The sequence below is a fragment of the Lissotriton helveticus genome, chromosome 6, assembly GCF_964261635.1.
Source record: "Lissotriton helveticus chromosome 6, aLisHel1.1, whole genome shotgun sequence".
NCBI lineage: Eukaryota > Metazoa > Chordata > Amphibia > Caudata > Salamandridae > Lissotriton > Lissotriton helveticus.
The window spans coordinates 10,265,756-10,286,189 of record NC_136067.1 but is presented as its reverse complement, the minus strand read 5'-3'; the positions used below and the strand labels follow the sequence as shown (position 1 = coordinate 10,286,189).

General features: G+C 49.7%; 1 protein-coding gene across 1 annotated transcript in view; it reads right to left on the bottom strand.

Annotated features, from left to right (window-relative positions):
- Window positions 1-20,434, bottom strand: part of PTK7 (protein tyrosine kinase 7 (inactive)) — a 428,597-nt gene that overhangs the window by 141,201 nt on the left and 266,962 nt on the right. The window contains exons 11-12 of the mRNA XM_078647273.1: window positions 6,194-6,343; window positions 5,579-5,729 (exon numbers count right to left, since the gene is read on the bottom strand). Of these exons, the coding sequence (XP_078503399.1) occupies window positions 5,579-5,729; window positions 6,194-6,343 (301 nt within the window). The remainder of the gene's footprint in view (window positions 1-5,578; window positions 5,730-6,193; window positions 6,344-20,434) is intronic.

Below are 20,434 nucleotides of genomic sequence, written 5' to 3'. Positions count from 1 at the left end.
TGCCCGAGTTCCCTCACTAGCGAGCTCAGACTGGGCCACTGGGCCACTGACCCCCATCCTGTAGCACCACCAGCAGCTTCCCACCCTCGCCGAGGGTGGTCAATCAATCAAAGTACTTGTAAAGCGCGTTACTCACCCGTGAGGGTCTCAAGGCGCTGACGTCAGCGTCAAGATCAGAAGCCAGGCCACGGTCCAGGAAGAAGACACAGAAGCCATCAGCAGCAGCACAGCCCTGTGGCTGACAGCTTCACTTGCATGAGGCGGTAAGAGAACTCCCAGGACAGAGCCGAGGAGCCCCTTACCATCAAGTTGGGCTCGTCTTTGACATGTGCGAGTTGGGCTAACACCCAGGGAGGGCGCCGACCTGCCGCAGTCTCCCAATGACGCAGGTCCAAAGAAAGGTGTGTTTAAACACTTTCTCTGAAGGCTACGGGCGTTCTTGTCTGCTTTTTTGTTTATATTTTTATGGCGCTCCCTAATCGTGTCTTCCTATTCCTACATTTTCGATACAAAGACAATTCAAGAAGTCGAGTCGGAGAGGGCGCTATATTTGGATTCGCCCAGGGCGCTCCCTGAGCACAGAGCAGATCAGTTACTATCAACCACAGTTAATCGTATCACGACACAGGGCGTCCACGACAGAAGCATGCGTAGAATCAACACTCCAGACAGTCCTGTTTCGATAATGGGAGCGGGGAAAGGAGGACTCACAAGCAACAACGAGCACCCCTCTGAGAAAAAAAACTGCTCATACTCCGTAGAGAGACATGTTTCAAGCTAGCCTGGCTGAGGTGCCAATCACATTCACAACCCTACAGAAGCTGTGCAAACAGAAACGGAGCAACTAAGGTCTCAAGACACACTAGAACACCGACATGTTTACGGATTCACACTCGGTGTGTCTGGTGTTGATGCCTTGGAGCAGGCCGAGAAAAAAAACTGTTCATACACCGTAGAGAGAAGCGTCTCAAGTGAGCCTGGCTGAGGTGCCAATCTCATTCACAACCCTGCAGAAGCCGTGCAAACAGAAACGGAGCAACTAAGGTCTCGAGACACACTAGAAAGCAGACATCTTTACTGATTCACACTGTCGGTGTGTCTGGTGTCGATGCCTCAGAGCAGGCATTAATTGCTAAGAGAGGGAGGGTGAGCATAGACCGAGGGGGACGATACTGGACCAAAAAAATCGGCGCGATGAATATTACAAGCAGAGTCCAGAAGCGCACTGAATAACTAGGCTTGGCCCGAGGGAGGTGGCAACAGGAGCACGCCGAGGCACATTTTAAACAAGCTGTCGGCGTAGTGCGAAAAATATAGTGCGTAGCAGCTCATGAAGGACAGTGTGTAACGCCACAAGTGAGATACAATCCCAGTGGGCGGGTTCAAAAGTGGACAGGGGGTTAACAAGGAGTGACTAAGAAGCCTCCTTTTCAATCAGTGTGTGCCAGCGTTTAGCATGGAGGATGGCACCAGCGTATGAAAAAGATGGGCGGGGCTTCAAGTCCGCCTCTGAAAACTTTGGAATCCGTATTGATTCCAAGAAGCCCTCGCATAGCGAAAGCAGGGCATGCACGCTGTAACGCCAGGCGAGACCTAAAAAGGGTGCTCATATACAAGAGATGGACACACATGGATGGTTTCAAATTATTAAAAAGTGTCAGTTTTCTTCGTTAGAAGCTTTTCTGGCCCTGCTGCCACCACAGGCGATTCACAACCAGTTGTTAAAGGAGAGCGATCGAGAGAATATATAACGTCACACAGACTGAAATACGATGGTTTACTGACCAGCTCATGCAGACAGAAGCCCAGTGTATCAAACAGCACTGCAAGCAACTAAATACAGAAACAGAGATGTGTGCGAGAAGAGGTGATGGCGTCTAAATGAAGCGTAAACAGTTACTCAAAGAGTTCTCAGACCCCTCTGGCGCTTTCAGAAGCGGTCGCTCCCTCACAACAGCTCCTGCCTGGTATTGTACCCGCGCTCCCTGCCTCCTATTCGCGCATTGCTACAACCTGCATAGCGCCTCATTACTGCATAGCGCTATAGCGCGAGTGCCTCTATGTACTGAAATTTACCATTTGCATCGCTTTCACTATAATTAACGCTGCGCTGTGTTTGAAGCCCGCATTATTTGTATTTCCATTGTATTGTGTTTAACTGTACTGCACGCCGCATTGCCTAATTATTGTGCAGCCTTTGATGTGCATTTGTTGACCCTGCCTACCTCGAGTTTACTCTCGGGCCGCCATCTTTGTTGTTGTTGCCTCGGAGCACCTCCTCCACAGCCCGCCCGCCTACCAGCTGACTCTCCCTCGCCCCTCCCCCTATCCATATATGTCAGATGGATTTGCGTGCAGCGTCCACGCGCTGCGGCCGCGCCGAAGGTGCGCCAAAGGTAAGCCCGTCTACGCCCGTCCGCGCCTGGACCGCGCCCAGCGCCAGACCCCCTGGTCCTCGCCATACCCTACCCACTAGAGTCACATATGATGCCGCAACTCTCCGCTCCCTCAACCCCGGTCGCTCACTAGAGTGCTGCGTAGCTATCCCAGGACGCACCCACGGCCCATTCGCCTGCCTCTCCTGCAAGTTCAACTGCTCCAGGACTCTCACCAACTCCACCCCCCCTACACATACCTCCGACTCCAACCACCTTAAGTGCATCTTGCTCAACACCCGCTCGGTCCACAGACACGCAACAGAACTCTGGGCCCTAATCGACACAACGTCACCTGACATCGCCTTCCTCACAGAAACATGGATGAACACATCATCAGCACCCGACATCGCCATAGCCATACCGGACGCCTACAAGATTATCCGAAAAGACCGCATCAATCAAACTGGAGGAGGCATCGCCATCATCCACAGAAACAACATCAAAATCACAACCAGCTCCGACGACAACCTTGCAACCGCCGAACATCTCCACTTTCAGATCCACACCGACCCCAGGACCACACTTAGAGGCACCCTCATCTACAGGCCTCCAGGCACCCGCACTCTATTCAGCGATGTCATCACGGACTTCATCAGCCCACACGCCCTCGCCTCCAAAAACTATATTCTTCTAGGAGACCTCAATTACCACCTTGAAAACAAACACGACTGCAACACCACCACCCTTCTGGACAACCTGGCCAATCTCGGACTCAAACAACTTGTTGACACCCCCACCCATATAGCCGGACATACGCTCGACCCGATCTTCACCTCCAGTGAACACATCTCCTTCGATCACACCACAGCCCTCCACTGGTCGGACCACAACTGTGTTCACTTTAGCTACAAAAGCTCCCTGACCCACAACCCATCCCTCGAAGAAACTGGAACAAAATCACCACCGACCAACTCCTCACTTCACTCAACCAAAACCCTCCCACCCTCTCAATGGACCCAGACCAAGCGGCCACCGACCTCAAACAATGGATTACCCACAGTGCTGACGAATTAGCACCCCCGAAAATGCACCAGATGAAATCAGACAGCAAAAAGGCCCCCTGGTTCAATGATGAACTTAAAAAATCCAAGAAACTATGCCGCAACCTGGAGAAGATATGGAGAAAAAACCCAACTTCAGACAACATGACCTCCCTCAAGTCAGCCACCCGCAAACACCACCAACTGATCCGATCAGCCAAGAAATCAGCATTCAAGGATCGTCTCGACAACAACACTCATAACAGCAAGGAACTCTTCAACATCGTCAAAGAATTCACCAACCCCTCCGCAGCATCCAACGACATCACCCCCTCCCAAGACCTCTGCGACGCATTATCCTCCTTTTTCTACAACAAGATCGCAGACATCCACAACAGCTTCGAGAATTCTCCCAGCGATCAACCCTCTCCTCCACCTTTAGATCCCACTCCACCAACTAACAACCTCAACGCCTGGAACCCAATCACCACTGAAGACACCATTCGCCTCATGAACTCTATCCACTCTGGCTCGCCTTCTGACCCCTGCCCACACCACATCTTCAACAAAGCTGACTCCATCATTGCACCCCACCTCCACGATGTCATCAACTGCTCTTTCAACTCCGCCACCTTCCCAGAAAGCTGGAAACACGCCGAACTCAGCGCCCTTCTGAAGAAACCCACAGCTGACCCTTCTGAACTTAAAAACTACCGCCCCATATCCCTCCTCCCATTCCCGGCCAAAGTCATAGAGAAAGCAGTCAACAACCAGCTCGCCGCCTTCCTTGAATACAACAACTCCCTTGATCCATCTCAATCCGGGTTTCGAGCCAAACACAGCACCGAAACCGCCCTCATTGCAGCGACCGACGACATCAGATCACTCCTGGACAACGGAGAAACAGTGGCCCTCATCCTACTCGATCTTTCCGCCGCTTTCGACACAGTCTGTCACAGCACCCTTATACAACGCCTCAGCAACATCGGCATACAAGGAAAAGCCTTGGACTGGATCATCTCATTCCTCGCTGGGAGAACTCAAAGAGTCCGACTTCCCCCATTCAACTCAGAGGCCACTGAAGTCATCTGTGGCGTACCTCAAGGATCCTCACTCAGCCCCACCCTCTTCAACGTCTACATGAGTCCTCTCGCCTCCATCGCGCGTCATCACAACCTTAACATAATCTCCTACGCCGATGACACCCAGCTGATCCTTTCCCTCACCAAAGATCCCAACACCGCCAAAACCAATCTTCACGAAGGCATGAAAGAAGTAGCCGAATGGATGAAACAGAGCCGCCTAAAACTCAACTCAGACAAAACGGAGGTGCTCATCCTAGGATCCTCCCCCTCAACTTGGGACGACTCTTGGTGGCCTTCCGCTCTGGGCACAGCACCCACACCCACAGACCATGCACGTAACCTTGGCTTCATCCTAGACTCCTCTCTCTCGATGTCCAGACAAGTCAACGCTGTCTCATCCTCCTGCTTCAACGTACTTCGCATCCTCAAAAAGATCTTCCGCTGGATCCCCTCGAAACAAGAAAGACTGTCACCCACGCTTTGGTCACGAGTCGACTGGATTATGGCAACACACTTTACGCCGGAATCACAACAAAATTACAGAAAAAACTCCAACGCATCCAAAACGCATCAGCTAGACTCATACTAGACATCCCGCGCCAAGATCACATCACCGGACATCTAAAAGACCTCCACTGGCTTCCCGTCAGCAAAAGAATTACTTTCCGCCTTCTTACCCACGCACACAAGGCCCTCTACAATCTAGGACCCGAATGCCTCAACACTCGACTGTCCTACAAACCCACCCGTCAACTAAGATCGTCCAATCAAGCCCTCGCCGCAGTCCCGCGCATCCGGAAATCCACCATGGGTGGCAGATCCTTCTCCTTCCTGGCTGCCAAGACCTGGAACTCACTCCCCACCCACCTCCGCCTCACTCAGAACCACATCTCCTTCAGAAAAGAGCTCAAAACCTGGCTATTCGACAAATAATCTACCCCTCCCCTAGCGCCTTGAGACCTTCTGGGTGAGTAGTGCGCTATACAAATGCCCGAACTTGAACTTGAACTTGAACATCCGCCATGACCAACATTGAGGATGCAGGTGATCTACGCTGGGGCAAGTGGTTTCTTACCTGGGACCAAATTTACCAGAATCGAGCAGCCTATCTTTCCCCTTCCACTGAATCTGGGGTGTGGGGTCCCCAGCAGCCTGGCAGTGTAGCACGGCCATGTGTCCTTGATACACAGTCGTATTTTCTGGTTCCAACTTAAAGGTGATGTAAACTACAACAAACAAATGAACATATTACAAGAATTAAAGTTACAGGGGAGAGAAGTGTTGGGACAGATACTAACAAAAGGAGGAAAACAAAAAACACATGCACACAAGGTAAATTTATTTAAAAATCTATAAGAAGTACCACATTGAATCCAGACCTTTAATCTAGCATATATTGTAGCTCTCACTTAAGTACTGTGGCTAGAAAATGCCTCAAACAAAACCACAGCACAGTGGTCCCTGGAGAGAACATACCAACCACAGCCCAGTTCTTACAAAGTCCCACAGGTTCAACCCGCTGTAAGTACTTGGAATTGTCCCAAAACACCTCAAGCACCCACACATGCCGCTTGACTTTGCTTCCGGGTGCAAAGACGACAGCCCTTATGAGATGGGTACCTGCATCTCATACAGTCTGCTTTTCTTTCAGTGTGACACTAGTGCAGACGGAAGATCCCCCGAAACATACCTGCCACCGTTAGCTGGACCATGGACCGGATCTCCCCTTGCAGGCTGTTGGAAGCAATACAGGTGTAGTTTCCCGCGTCGCTCTTCGTCACCTTGTAAAATTGTAACAATCCTGCATTGAGGCTGACGTGATCTGGCATGCTGCTGCCATCTGCAATGTTGACAAGACAGAGAGGAAAGGCACTTAGAATAGAGTATTTAATACAAAGATCTGCATCGAAGTGGAATATGTGGCGTAGGACAGACTGATAGATGAACACTTTAGTGGGAAAAGTAGGTATTAGAAAAGGTTTGTGCTCCTTCAACCCCCCAGCGCATGTATTCCCGCCATTTCAAACAAAAAGATGCTGAATTACAAACATTTTTAGGTTAGAGCCTGGGCAGCGCATGCGCTGTTCTGCGCGGCGTTCGTGTATGGACTTGAAGCTCCGCCAATTTTCTCAATTGGCACCTGTTACTATTTCTAAATGCTGGATTCTGATTCATGAATTGGGATGGTAGCCCCTCCTTAGTACCGCTTTATCTGCATTTGTAACCTCCCAGGAGGACTGGACTTTTTGCTAGTTTTGTTACAAAGTGCATCCTATTTAGTCTGTAAGCACTATTTTCTATAATGATTTCCCCTTCTGCAGGCACAAAGTGCTTTCCTGCAAGTGTCCCTGCTTTGCCTCCAGCCGCCACGCAATCGTTTCAGCACGGCACCTGCTTTTACATTTCTATTACCGATAGGCCCAACTTGCACCTTTTCAACTACGTTTGTTTTTAATTTGGCTGTGCAGCACACTGTTACTATAGTAGCTGTGTGCCTTTATTTTCTTCAGGACTTGTCCCTTTTTCTATGCATTATTTATTTTGCACGTGCGGCACACTTTTACTATTTGTGCTGGGCGCCTTTATAATATTCTGAACTTGCGCCTTTTTAATGTATTGTTTCTTTATTTTGCAAGCGTGAAACGCTTTTACTATAGCAGCTGTGCACCTTTTTTTTCCAATGAGAGACAGCCTATAACGGCCGTAAGACTTTTTATCCAACAACAACCCCTCTCCCTTCCCTCTCCAGTGGCCTTCGGAACTGGAAGACGGCAGCTCCATGGAAAGCAGCAGCTGTCAGTACAACTGTTTCTCATACAAAGGGGCATGGGGATGTTCTCTCTTGTATTTGCCAAACTACTAAGGAGAGACCGAAGTCTGCTGTCAATTTTTGTGTTTCCGCCTCGCGCCCTCTCACTGAGTGACACAAACTCCAAGCAGGCAACTACCACACGCACTCAATCACATACACGTTTCTTCGCACCATATGCTGGCGGCCAAGCCCGACTTCTCTCAGATCATAAAGTCTGATAAGGAGAGCTTATTGCAACTATTTGCAAGGAAGCAGCATTCCAGTGGGAAAAGAGCATACAAATATTTGGCAAATCTGTCCACTGTTTGGCAGATGTTCAATGCATGTTTTATAAAGTTTATTCAAGTTATTTATACTAGTTGGAAGGCCCCTTGCGAAATCGGGAGATTGTAAATATGATCAGCAAAGTTAAACAATAGTTGGCTTGCACAATGCTGATCATACTCAATAGGACAGCCCCTAAAGACTAAGCCCCAGCCCATGCCAGATGCAGGTAGACTGCTCTTCCAAGTACAAAGTTGTCTTTTGCTCGACCACTGTCAATTACATATCGGAGTGAGTTAGCCAAAACAACCTAGCTACATACATCCACTCCACACAAGAAAACGCATGGGTAAAAGGCGTCATTTACGACGTCAATAGCTCGAACTCACATGAATGCGAGACCTATTGCATTGCAGATGCTTGTTTAAATATAATGACAGGTGGGCGGACAAAGGGAAGATTGGAAGACAGCCAGGGAATGAAGGAAAGGTGGAGTGAACACTAAAGAGTGCACTGCAGAGTGCAGGTGAAGAGAGTCACAGACCTGGAGTGGAGTGGTCTCTTAGGGAGCCCCGCACAGAAAAGAAAACTGCAAAACAGGAGAAGAATGAATATGCTACTTACCAGTATGCATCTGTTCTTGGCATGTAGGGCTGCTGACATTCATATCTATAGCATAGATCGCCGCCTAGTGTTGGGTCCGGATGATTGCACATTGTTGTCCTGGAAGAGTCTTCGAAGTATCACGAGATAGGTGGCTCCTCCCCTGGACTACAGTGCGCATGGGCATCGACTCCATCCCCAGATTGTTTTTAGCCATTGTGGCAAAGATGGAGTGTAACAGTGCAAGCGATGGCCATGCTAAGAGTAAGTGTAAGTGCTGCAGCCGCTACAGGCGCCGGGGAGGAGGGCGGGCGATATGAATGTTAGCAGCCCTACATGCCAAGAACAGATGCATACTGGTAAGTAGCATATTCAGTTCGAGGCATGTGGGCTGCTGAATTCATATCTATTGCATAGAATACATAGCAGTCCCTCCATTAACGGCGGCCGCCTGTGCCAGCTGCAGAAGTCTGAAAAAGTGTTTTAAGAACAGCCTGCCCTACAGCTGCTTGCTGCTTGGAGTGCACATCTACACAGTAATGTTTAGTAAATGTGTGTGGTGTAGACCATGTGGCTGCTCTACAAATGTCTTCCAAAGGAATATTACCAAGGAAAGCCATGGAGGCCCCCAACTTGCGGGTGGAGTGGGCTCTTGGGGGGATCGTTAAAGTGCGCTTAGCCTTTTGATAGCAGATTTCAATACACTTAACGATCCACCTGGCTATACCTGCTTTGGAAATGGGGTTGCCCTTGTGTTGGGCAGAAAAGGCAACAAAGAGTTGTTTTGTCTTCCTAAAATCTTTGGTCCTATCAATGTAGTACATTAAAGCTCGCTTAACGTCAAGAGTGTGGAGCATTCTTTCAGCCACTGTCTCTGGATTTTGAAAGAACACAGGCAGTTCAATAGTCTGATTGACATGGAACTGTGAAACCACTTTAGGAAGAAATTTAGGGTTAGTGCGCAGCACCACCCTGTTGGAGTGAACCTGTATGAATGGCTCTTGTACGGTGAGCGCCTGGAGCTCACTTACACGTCGCAGTGACGTAATGGCTATCAGGAAAGCTACTTTCCATGTCAAGAACTGAATCTCGCATGAATGTAGAGGCTCAAAGGGTGGACCCATCAGTCTGGTGAGGACCACATTAAGGTTCCATACAGGAGCTGGCGGGGTCCTGGGAGGAATGACCCCGTTTCAGTCCTTCTAGAAAGGCTTTAATGGCAGGTACTCTGAAAACTGATAGATGCTGCCTGTTTTGGAGATAAGCCGCTATGGCGGATAAGTGTATCCGAATGGAAGCGTACGCCAGATTGCATTTGTAAAGATGTAACAAATAACAAATTATGTTGTAAGTAGATGCATCAAGCGGGTCGATGTTGTGTTCTGCACAGTAAATGACAAACCGCTTCCATTTGGCTGCATAGCATGCTCTGGTGGTGGGCTTTCTTGCCTCCCGTAGGATATCCATGCAGTCGGGAGGTTAGTTGAGGTAGCCAAATTCTAAGACCTCAGGAGCCAGATCGCCAGGTTGAGCTGTTGCGGAACTGGGTGCTGAATGTCGCCATGGCTCTGCGTCAAAAGTCTGGGTGTGAGGTGCAGCCTTTGATGCGGTACCACGGAGAGTTCTAGAAACGTGGTGTACCATGGGTGGCGCGCCCACGTTGGAGCAACCAGGATGAGTGTCATCGAGTGTTGCTTTAGCTTTCGTGCCACCAGCGGTATGAGAGGTGCTGGGGGAAAAGCGTACGCAAATCTGCATGACCAGTGCATCCATATCTCATTGCCCTGCGACTGTGGGTGAGGGAACCTGGCGGCAAAGCTTTGGCATTTTGCGTTTTCCCTTGTGGCGAACAGGTCTATCTCTGGATGACTCCACTGCTGGAAGTACGGGCTGAGTACTGATGGATGTATCTACCACTCGTGCATTTGGTGGCTGTGATAGAGCAAGGTTTCGCATCGCGACTTGCTCTAGTCATGAACCTCGAATCTGTTGTAACACCATAAATAAATTGTATGTATTACTAATCTCTTTATTTTTATAATACATGTATATTAGAGAAGCTTGCCTATGTGTTTCACTAATACGAATAACTCTCGTACTTTAAAATGGCCGCTGTTTGCATTTTGATTCTGCGCATGCGTTAGGCATAATCACGTGACGTGACGCAGTCACATTTTGGAGGGAAAGGGTGCGCATGCGTAATAGCCATAAAATGGCCGCGCTTACTAGTAACGAGGTGAAGCTTACCCCGCTGCTCTTGTGATTTTGTCTGTTGCACTTACCCATAAATGCATAGTATATTTTTATGATAAGAAACCTGAAGTCCAAAAACATGAGATGTAATACATTCATTTATTTCTATGTTTTAATTTGTTTTCGCTTACTTTTCATGTATCATCGGTACGGAGGAGTGATGAGGGTTTTGAGGCCATCTTGAAGCGCGGTACTGCGCAGGACCAGAAGTAGCGAGGTGCCTTTGACAAAGCGCCAAGAGAAGGAACGCAGCCAATGTGTGCCTGGGAAGATGCACCTTCACCCAGCTATGAAACTGAAAATGTTCTTTACTCGATACATTTGTATACTTTCCTATTGTATTCCGTGCGACTTCTCATGGGAACCCCAATCTTGGTAGGCGGTACCTTGCAATGCAAAATAGGTCTTACAATAGTCTGTTCTGATTGGTGTGTTAACCAAATCCTACCTTAGGACCAATCAAAATTGGGGATTCTGACACTTTGCAACATTTGGGGGGTGGTACACTGTCCCAAAACAGTATATCTAGCCTAGGTTCACCTAGGGAATTTGTCAGACTTGTCTGAATAGCTGACCTGTCACTGACCCAACGCACTCAATAGGTGACTTGATACAGAGGTGCTGCGGAGCACTCTGTCCGAATTGACCATAGACTCTGAAGGTTTTACTGAACCTTAAGTGCTGGCGGAGCACTTTGCTGGGGAATTCGCTGACCCAATCGGGGTCCTGATCGATAGCTGCAGAGAGGGTGGAGCGCTGGCGTTGCTTCCAAACTGCGGGTGCTGGTCGTATCCTGGTGGTCCTGTCCTGATCCTAATCTGATTTTCCTGTCCTGTCCTGGGGTGTCCTTTCTGCACCTGCTGTCCCATTGAGGGTTATCCTCCCTTGAGGGTTTTCCTGTCCTTGACTGACCCGTGGCCAGGGTTGGTTTTCACACCAGTCTAGGTAAATATCGCTCTAAAACTCTTAAAACTGCACCTTTCTATTCTTCTGTCTTTGCTTCAATAAAGACATACTGTAGGAGAGTAGGGTCTGCAATCCTATGATCACCCAGATTTTTGCTTTTTGCTGCACTGGTTTACGACTTTCCCTGGCTGTGGGCCTGCTAATCAGACCCACAGCCTAGCTGTTCTCTCTATCCAAATTGTACTCAGGTACTGAATTGGCACTGGGCCCTCTCCAAGTCCCTGTACCCAGGGCTGAGGTGTACCCAGAAGTCTCCCAGGGGCTGAAGCATGTATTATGCCACCCCTGGGCTGACTAACTAAACTGACACAACTGGCTGCACGACAGCTGGGGCAAGGTGGTGTACTCACCCTTTGCTTTAGATATAGTATACCTATATCTAACCCTAAAATGGACACACAGATCTCCTATCAGTCACTCCTATGGCAGGCCTTAACAATCCTGAAGGCAGAGTGCTTGGAATCGTGTGAGATGGTGCTCTGGCATGAGCTGAGCCTGTCTGCGGCTTTCGGGATCCATCCCTTAGCCGTTTCCATGATATCGCATACCATATACTCTTAAGTGCATTATAATCCTCGCGGTTATATGCCAACTCTGGTATCGCTTTATCAAAACATGTCGAGTAAGGTGTCATACGAATTGGAATACTAACCCCTCGCCAATTCTGGCGACGGGGTTAGCATTCCACCCTTCTAGAGGGACACGACATGTATGTAACCCCTAACCCCGGTTAAAGTCAGACAGAGCCTTAGCATCCACAAAATGGATGCTGCCACCGAGACACAAGTCTGCCCTCCTGCTGCTGGGAGTCCTCCCAGAGCAGGAGATAAGGACAAAGGGTTTCCTGCCAGGGGCGGTGCCAGCACCGTCCCAGACAGGATTTTGTGTATTGTAGGTAGGCAGGGCTTCAGAGGAAGGTGACTGCACGTGGCACCCCGGTGCTCACTGTGCATAGGCTGGCTTGAACCAGTTCCAGGGACACTCCAGACCCTGTGCTGGGGAAAAGCCCGCCAAGGAAGTGGGTGTAACCACCCCTCTCCTGGTCCCACCCCTAGGGCAGGACTTAGTCGCGTGCCAGCCCCCTTTTCCCAGATAAAGGTAGGGACTGGCCCCCTTCCAAATCAGATCATCTTTGAATCCTGAAACTACTTTCTACGAAAGGAACTCAAGACTTCTTCCTAAGATTTCTCCCTTGTGACTAAGGAGTAGTCACCCTGCATCCGCAGGCACCATCTAAAGAACACTGCGGTCTGCTGCAAGTCCTTCCTCCGGAATGCGACTGCCCAGCTCGACGAGAACCGGCTTCCCTGGCACCTCTGACCTCTACCCACCTCTACAGCCCAGCTGAGAACCGTGGGTGCGACGAAACCTCGAGGGACCGGCCATCTGCAAGACTGCACGACTTCTGCACAGCAAGCCCGCCGAGTAATTCCCTGGTGAGTGCTTTGGGGTCCGAGAAGCCCCGACCCTGAGCAGCTCCAGCACCGAAGTGCAGCCTCCCAGCATCTCCACGATCTGCGTGGGGCCCTTCTGCTTTTTGCTGCTCACCGCGTTGTTTGGCTACTAGCCCGTTGGCTTGTGGCCTTCTGAACGACGCCCGACGACATCACTGCTGCTGGTCTGGTTGCTCCAGACTGGCCCTTGCTCCCTTTCCGAAGAGGAGCACCCCGGACCCTCCTGGTCCACTCAAGACGCCATTTTGAGTCCATCGCGTGGGCTTGAATTAGCCAAGGCTTGTTGCCCAATCCTGGGTAACTTCGACGCCGACAGCTTCATCCATCGTGGGACAGCTCGCCTCTCCATCCTGGTCGCCGACAACGCCTCCGGGTCTGTGAGATCTGCAGAGCCAGCGTCGCCCACTCACCTAGTCGAGGTGACTGCCATCCGGTGCCCTCCTGGTGCCCACTGACTACTGGCTAGTAGTCACGAACTTGGTCCCCTCTGCTTTCAGGTGTCATCCATCTTCCAGATCCAGGCTTGGATCAACTCGAACTATCTTCACTGGTCGCCTGCCAGCATCTTTCTTCCAGGCTCCTGGTCCGGCAACGAGGATTCCCGACGTCTTTTGAGACCTATGCAGCTGCAGCCCCTGGGCTAGGTAACTTCGGCATTCCGGTGCCCCAGCATAGCCTCACTATCCAAGGGTCAGGATCCACTGTCGTTTTCTTCCTACCAGGTCGGGCTCGCCCGTAAACACTAACTTTAACTTTACTAGGTTCCATAGACTTTGTCCCGCATCCCGCGTGAGAGTGCACACTCTGCACCCGAGTCCCCTGGGTCTCCTAGAAGTAATCTAACGATTCTATAGTCAAGTCCTAGCGATTCCAAAGCCTATTAGTACTGTACTTACCTGCTAGTAATTTCGCATTCCACTTTTAAAGTATATGGTTTTTCGTGCCCCTCGGGCATTTGTGTATACCGTGCTAACTTAAGTATTTTCGTAAGAGTTTTGTTGTGTGCTTAGCACCCTGTCCTCATAAAGAGTACAGGGTTGTTGTGATTCTAATAAATACATTGTTTATTTTCATAACACTTGTGCGGTGTCCTTTCACTGGGTGTTCAAGGGGTAATGTGATGGTAAAACAGCTGGCTTAACACGCCCTCTAGAGTCTTAGCCTTAGACTGCTCGTATCCATGCTACTAGGATAGCTGGTCTATAAGGTTGACTTACAACCAATCATCAATAAGGGTTGTTTGGACTGATATATAGTGATCACTAGAATAGTGAACACTGCACATCAGGCCAACTTCTCACATTGGTGGCAGCGGTGGGATTTGAGCTTGCTGTTGTTGTACCACACATATCCTAAGAATATCTTGTGAAAGATCACATAAGTACTAAAGGTACATATAACTTAGCTTAGAATACTCTGAGTTCTACTGAACCAGCTGTTGTAGCTCCTAGGGCCTAGCACACCCTAAACTACAACTCTAGCAAGGGATCAGTAGGCAAACATATAGTGTAGGTAAGTGCACCACTTACACCTCACTAGAAAAGCATGTCTACCCAGGGAGAATCTACTGAGACTCCCCTGGTCAGTGTTGACCCTCCACAGGTCACTTCAAGATATGCAGCTCTCAGTTTTCAGGAGATGAGACAAGTCTGTACCTCCAGGAAACTGAAGCAGGGGTCTAACCCCACCATTCCCTTTCTGATAGGTCTCTTAGAGACATATGATGCCAGAAAGATTTCTCAGTTACATGAGAATATGCCAGCCTTAGAGGGAACCTCTGGGGATCCAGACCTCCCCAACACTGCTACTGCAGTTGAGGAGGAGGATCAAGAGGAACTCTCTGGGGATGAGGTAGACAAAGGTCTTGAGGTAGTCAGAAGGCTAACCAGGGCCAACTTAGACTTACTTGGGCTAGGATCTGGGGGCCCCCCAGTACTGACCGGAAGTGGGCCTAACCTTGGAGTTAGGAGAGATAGATCTCTTTCTAGGGACTCCAATAGATCTCTGCACTCTAATGCCTCTTCCCAGAGGAGGAGAAACTCTCCACAGAGGAGAGTGACTTCCCCTCAGAGAATAGAGCATGAAGCTAGAATGAGACAGGCTGCTCTGAGGATTGAGAGGGAAGAACTTGCCCTGGCCAAAGAAAACCTTGCTTTTGCTAGAGAGCAGCAGATGAGTGGGCTAGCTCCCACTGGTGGCAGCAATCTCCCAAGAGATAGAGAGAAGGGTTTAGATACTAAACACCTGACTAAGATAGTGCCCCCCTTTAAGCAAGGGGATGATATCCAGAAATGGATGGCTGCTTTGGAGAGGGCCTGCACTGTGCAGTGCATTCCCCGAAGTCAGTGGGCAGCTATACTGTGGCTCTCCTTTGATGGTAAAGGTAGAGATAAGCTCCTCACTACAAGAGTGGAGGATGCTAATGATTACCAGGTCCTGAAAAATGCACTGATTGATGGGTTTGGTTTAACCACTGAGCAGTACAGGTTGCTGTTCAGAGACACCCAGAAAACTCAGTCTCAGGACTGGTCTGACTTTGTGGATAGTGCCACTAAGGCTTTGGAGGGCTGGTTGCTGGGTAGCAAGGTTACAGATTACACAGGATTGTATAATCTTATGATGAGAGAACAAATTTTAAACAATTGTCAGAACCAGTTGTTGCACCAGCACCTTGTTGATTCAGATCTGACCTCTCCCCAAGAATTGGGAAAGAAGGCAGACAAATGGGTCAGGACAAGGATCAAGCAGAACCAGAACCAGGGTGGTCAGAAGAAAGCAGACCAGAAGGGTAATGCAAAGAGTGAACAAAATGACCAGAAGTCTTCACCAGGTCCCCAACAAACCAAAGAGGGTGGGGGTCAGGCTTCCCAGAAGAAGAAGACTCAAGAAGGCCAGTCAAAAAGGTGGTGCCAGTACTGCAAAAGTTAATCTCACTGGTTTAGTGGGTGCACCAAAAGAGGAGGACAAACTCCTGCCACTACAGCCCCTAAGGCAACTGCACCCCCTTGTACAGTCAGTAGTGGTAGTGTACCTCCCAAGGCATTAGTTGGGTTAACCTTGGGAACTGAGGGGTCTGACAACTTAGTTGGCACACTCACTCAGGCTGTCCTTGTCTGTACAGGGGATATGGATATATCCCCTGAGATAAGTCCCAATACTTTGGGCAAATACAGGCAGACGCCTTTGATTAATGGCAAAATGGCTCAGGCCTATAGGGACACTTGTGCCAGTGTCACCATGGTGACACCTAACTTTGTGGACCCTGGACAGATCATGCCAGGTACTGATTTCCTGGTGACCAATGCCAGCAATGTCACTACTAGTCATAGTGTGGCAATTGTGGCTTTCTCCTGGGGTGGAGTGAAGGGACAAAAGAAAGTTGTAGTCAGTTCAGACCTCCCAGTTGATTGTTTGTTGGGCAATGATTTGGAGTCATCACTATGGTCAGAAGTGGAGCAGAGGACTCAAATGGAAATGTTAGGCTTGCCAGCACATGTGCTTGCTGTGACTAGGTCACAGGCCAGAAGATGCCCCACTGAACAGGTGCTGGATCCTGAAATGATGGACCAGACACCTTCCAAGAAGAAGAGCAGTAAGGGTTAAGGCATTGCCTTCCCCCTTGCCCCAGGTTGAGGATCAAGTCTCTGAGGAGGCTGATCTGAGAGAGCTGAGGGAAACTGAGCCTAAAGAGCTTGAACTTGATCAAGTTGAGTTTCTGGGCTCAGGGGGACCCTCCAGAGAAGACCTGGGGAAGGCACAGTTAGACTGCCCTTCCCTTGAACCCCTCAGACAGCAGGCTGCTGCTGAGGCTGCAGGGAATGCCACAGGTGCCCACAGGGTATACTGGGAAGATGGACTCCTGTACTCTGAGTCAAGAGACCCCAAGCCTGGTGCAACCAGGAGGCTGGTCATCCCCTTGTCTCAGAGGGGTTTCCTTCTCACCTTGGCCCATGAGATTCCCCTTGCAGGTCACTTAGGCCAGACAAAGACTTGGGACAGGCTTGTCTCACACTTTCACTGGCCTCACATGAATGAGAATACCAAGGAGTTTTGTCGCTCCTGTGTCACTTGCCAAGCCAGTGGTAAGTCAGGTGGCACAACAAAGGCCCCCCTCATACCACTACCTGTGGTGGGGGTTCCCTTTGAAAGAGTGGGGATTGACATTGTTGGTCCAATGGAACCCCAGACAGCATCAGGGCACAAGTTTATACTGGTGGTGGTGGACCATGCCACCAGGTATCCTGAAGCTATTCCACTTAGGACCACTACAGCACCTGTAGTGGCAAGGGCCCTAGTTGGAGTGTTCTCCAGAGTGGGCTTCCCTAAGGAGGTTGTTTCTGACAGAGGTGCAAACTTCATGTCAGGATATCTGACTGCAATGTGGAAGGAATGTGGTGTCAACTACAAGTTCACCACACCCTATCATCCACAGTGCAATGGGCTTGTTGAAAGATTCAACAGGACCCTCAAAGGGATGATTCATGGACTACCTGAAAAGCTCAGGCGTAGATGGGATGTCCTGATACCCTGCCTCTTGTTTGCTTACAGAGAGGTCCCACAGAAGGGGGTTGGCTACAGCCCTTTTGAACTTCTGTATGGGCATCCTGTAAGAGGACCCCTGTGTTTGGTGAAGGAAGGATGGGAGAGACCTCTCAAAAAGCCTGCAACCAACATAGTGGACTATGTACTTGGTCTCCGCTCCAGGATGGCTGAATACATGGAGAAGGCATCTAAAAACCTTGAGGCCAGCCAAGAACTCCAAAAAGCTTGGCATGACCAGAAGGCTGTCCTGACTGTGTACCAGCCTGGACAGAAGGTGTGGGTGCTGGAGCCAGTGGCCCCAGCAGCACTCAAAGACAAATGGTCTGGGCCCCACACCATCATTGAGCAAAAGGGAGAGGTCACCTACCTGGTGGACCTTGGAACTCCCAGGAGCCCCCTCAGGGTGCTCCATGTGAACAGGCTCAAGGCATATGTCGACAGGAAGGACATGAGCTTGCTCATGGCCACAGATGAGGGACAGGAGGAAGAGAGTGACCCTCTCCCAGACCTGCTCACTCAGAATCCTGATGATGGATCAGTAGATGGTGTTGTCTTTTGTGGCAGCCTCTCTGAACATCAGCAACAGGATTGTAGACAAGTTCTGCAGTCCTTTAGACATATGTTCTCTCTGACACCCAGTCAAACTGATTGGTGTACCCATGAAGTTGACACTGGAGACAGTCTGCCTGTCAAGAGTAAAATCTACAGACAGCCTGATCATGTCAGAGACTGCATCAAGACAGAAGTGCAGAAAATGTTGGAGCTGGGAGTCATTGAGCCCTCAGATAGCCCTTGGGCTAGCCCAGTCGTTCTAGTGCCAAAGCCTCACACCCAGGGTGGTAAGAAAGAGATGAGGTTTTGCGTAGACTACAGAGGACAATGCAGCCACTAAGACTGATGCCCATCCAATACCAAGAGCAGATGAACTTATAGATAGATTGGCTTCTGCCAACTACTTAAGTACATTTGACCTGACAGCTGGGTATTGGCAAATCAGGTTAGCTGAGGAGGCCAAGCCCAAGACAGCATTTTCTACCCCCAGTGGGCATTATCAATTTGTGGTAATGCCCTTTGGTTTGAAAAATGCACATGCCACCTTCCAAAGGCTGGTGAATCAAGTTCTCACTGGGTTGGATGACTTCTGTGCAGCATATCTTGATGATATAGCTGTCTTTAGCTCCACCTGGGAGGATCACCTGGTCCACCTGAGGAAAGTGTTAGAGGCTCTGCAAAAGGCAGGCCTCACTATCAAGGCCACCAAGTGCCAGATAGGGCAGACACAGGTTGTATACCTGGGCCACCTTGTAAGTGGAGGCCAGGTTCAGCCATTGGAGAGCAAGATACAGGCCATCAAGGACTGGGCTCCTCCAACCACCCAGACTCAGGTTCGAGCTTTCTTGGGCCTGACTGGTTACTATAGGAAATTTGTCAAGAATTATGGGTCCATTGTGACTCCACTTAATGACCTGACAAGTAAAAAGATGCCAAAGAAAGTTCAGTGGACAGCAAGCTGTCAGAAAGCATTCAATGACCTAAAGCAGGCCATGTGCACAGCCCCTATCCTAAAGAGTCCAGATTACTCCAAGACCTTCATTGTCCAAACAGATGCTTCTGAGTTGGGTGTGGGAGCTGTTCTATCTCAGCTGAATTTTGATGGTAACGACCAGCCCATTGCTTTTATTAGCAGAAGGCTGACCCCCAGAGAGAAAAATTGGTCAGCTATTGAGAGGGAGGCCTTTGCTGTGGTGTGGGCCCTGAAAAAGTTGAGGTCATACTTGTTTGGCACTCACTTTAAGATTCAGACCGACCACAAGCCCCTCTTATGGCTAAATCAGATGAAGGGTGAAAACCCCAAACTACTTAGGTGGTCCATTTCCCTACAGGGGATGGATTTTACAGTGGAGCATAGACCTGGTACTGATCATGGCAATGCTGATGGGCTCTCCAGGTATTTCCACTTAGAGCAAGAAGACTCACCTGGTCAAGGTTAGCTTATTGTCCCAAAGTTTGGGGGGGGGGGGTCATGTAGGAGAGTAGGGTCTGCAATCCTATGATCACCCAGATTTTTGCTTTTTGCTTCACTGGTTTACGACTTTCCCTGGCTGTGGGCCTGCTAATCAGACCCACAGCCTAGCTGTTCTCTCTACTCCAAATTGTACCCAGGTACTGAATTGGCACTGGGCCCTCTCTTGTGTCCCTGTAACCAGGGCAGAGGTGTACCCAGAAGTCTCCCAGGGGCTGCAGCATGCATTATGCCACCCCTGAGTTGACTGACTAAATCAGACAAAACTGGCTGCTTGACAGCTGGGGCAAGGTGGTGTAATCACCCTTTGCTTTAGATATAGTATTCCTATATCTAAACCTAAAATGGACATATATATTCCTATCAGTCACTCCTATGGCAGGCCTTAACAATCCTGAAGGCAGAGTGCGTGGAATAATGTGAAATGGTGCTCTGGCATGAGCTGAGCCCGTTTGCAGCTTGCGGAACCAAGTCCTAATAGCTGTTCCATGATAACGCTATACCATATCCTCTTAAGTGCATTATGTACCTCGCGGTCATATGCTAACTTTGGTATAACATTATCAAAACATGTCGAGTAAGGTGTCATATGAATTGGAATACTAACCCCTCGCCAATTCTGGCGACGGGGTTAGCATTCCACCCTTCTAGAGGGACACGACATGTTGGTAACCTGTAACCCCGGTTAAAGTCAGACATAGCCTCAGCTCCACAAGATGGATGCTGCCACCGAGACACAAGTCTGCCCTCCTGCTGCTGGGAGTCCTCCCAGCGCAGGAGGCAAGGACAAAGGGTTTCCTGCCAGGGGCAGTGCCAGCACCGTCCCAGACAGGGTTTTGTGTATCCTAGGTAGGCAGGGCTTTAGAGGAAGGTGACTGCAAGTGGCACCCCGGTGCTCACTGTGCATAGGCCGGCTTGAACCAGTTCCAGGGGCACTCCAGCCCCTGATCTGGGGAAAAGCCCGCCAAAGGAGAGGGGTGTAACCACCCCCCTCCTAGTCCCACCCATAGGGCA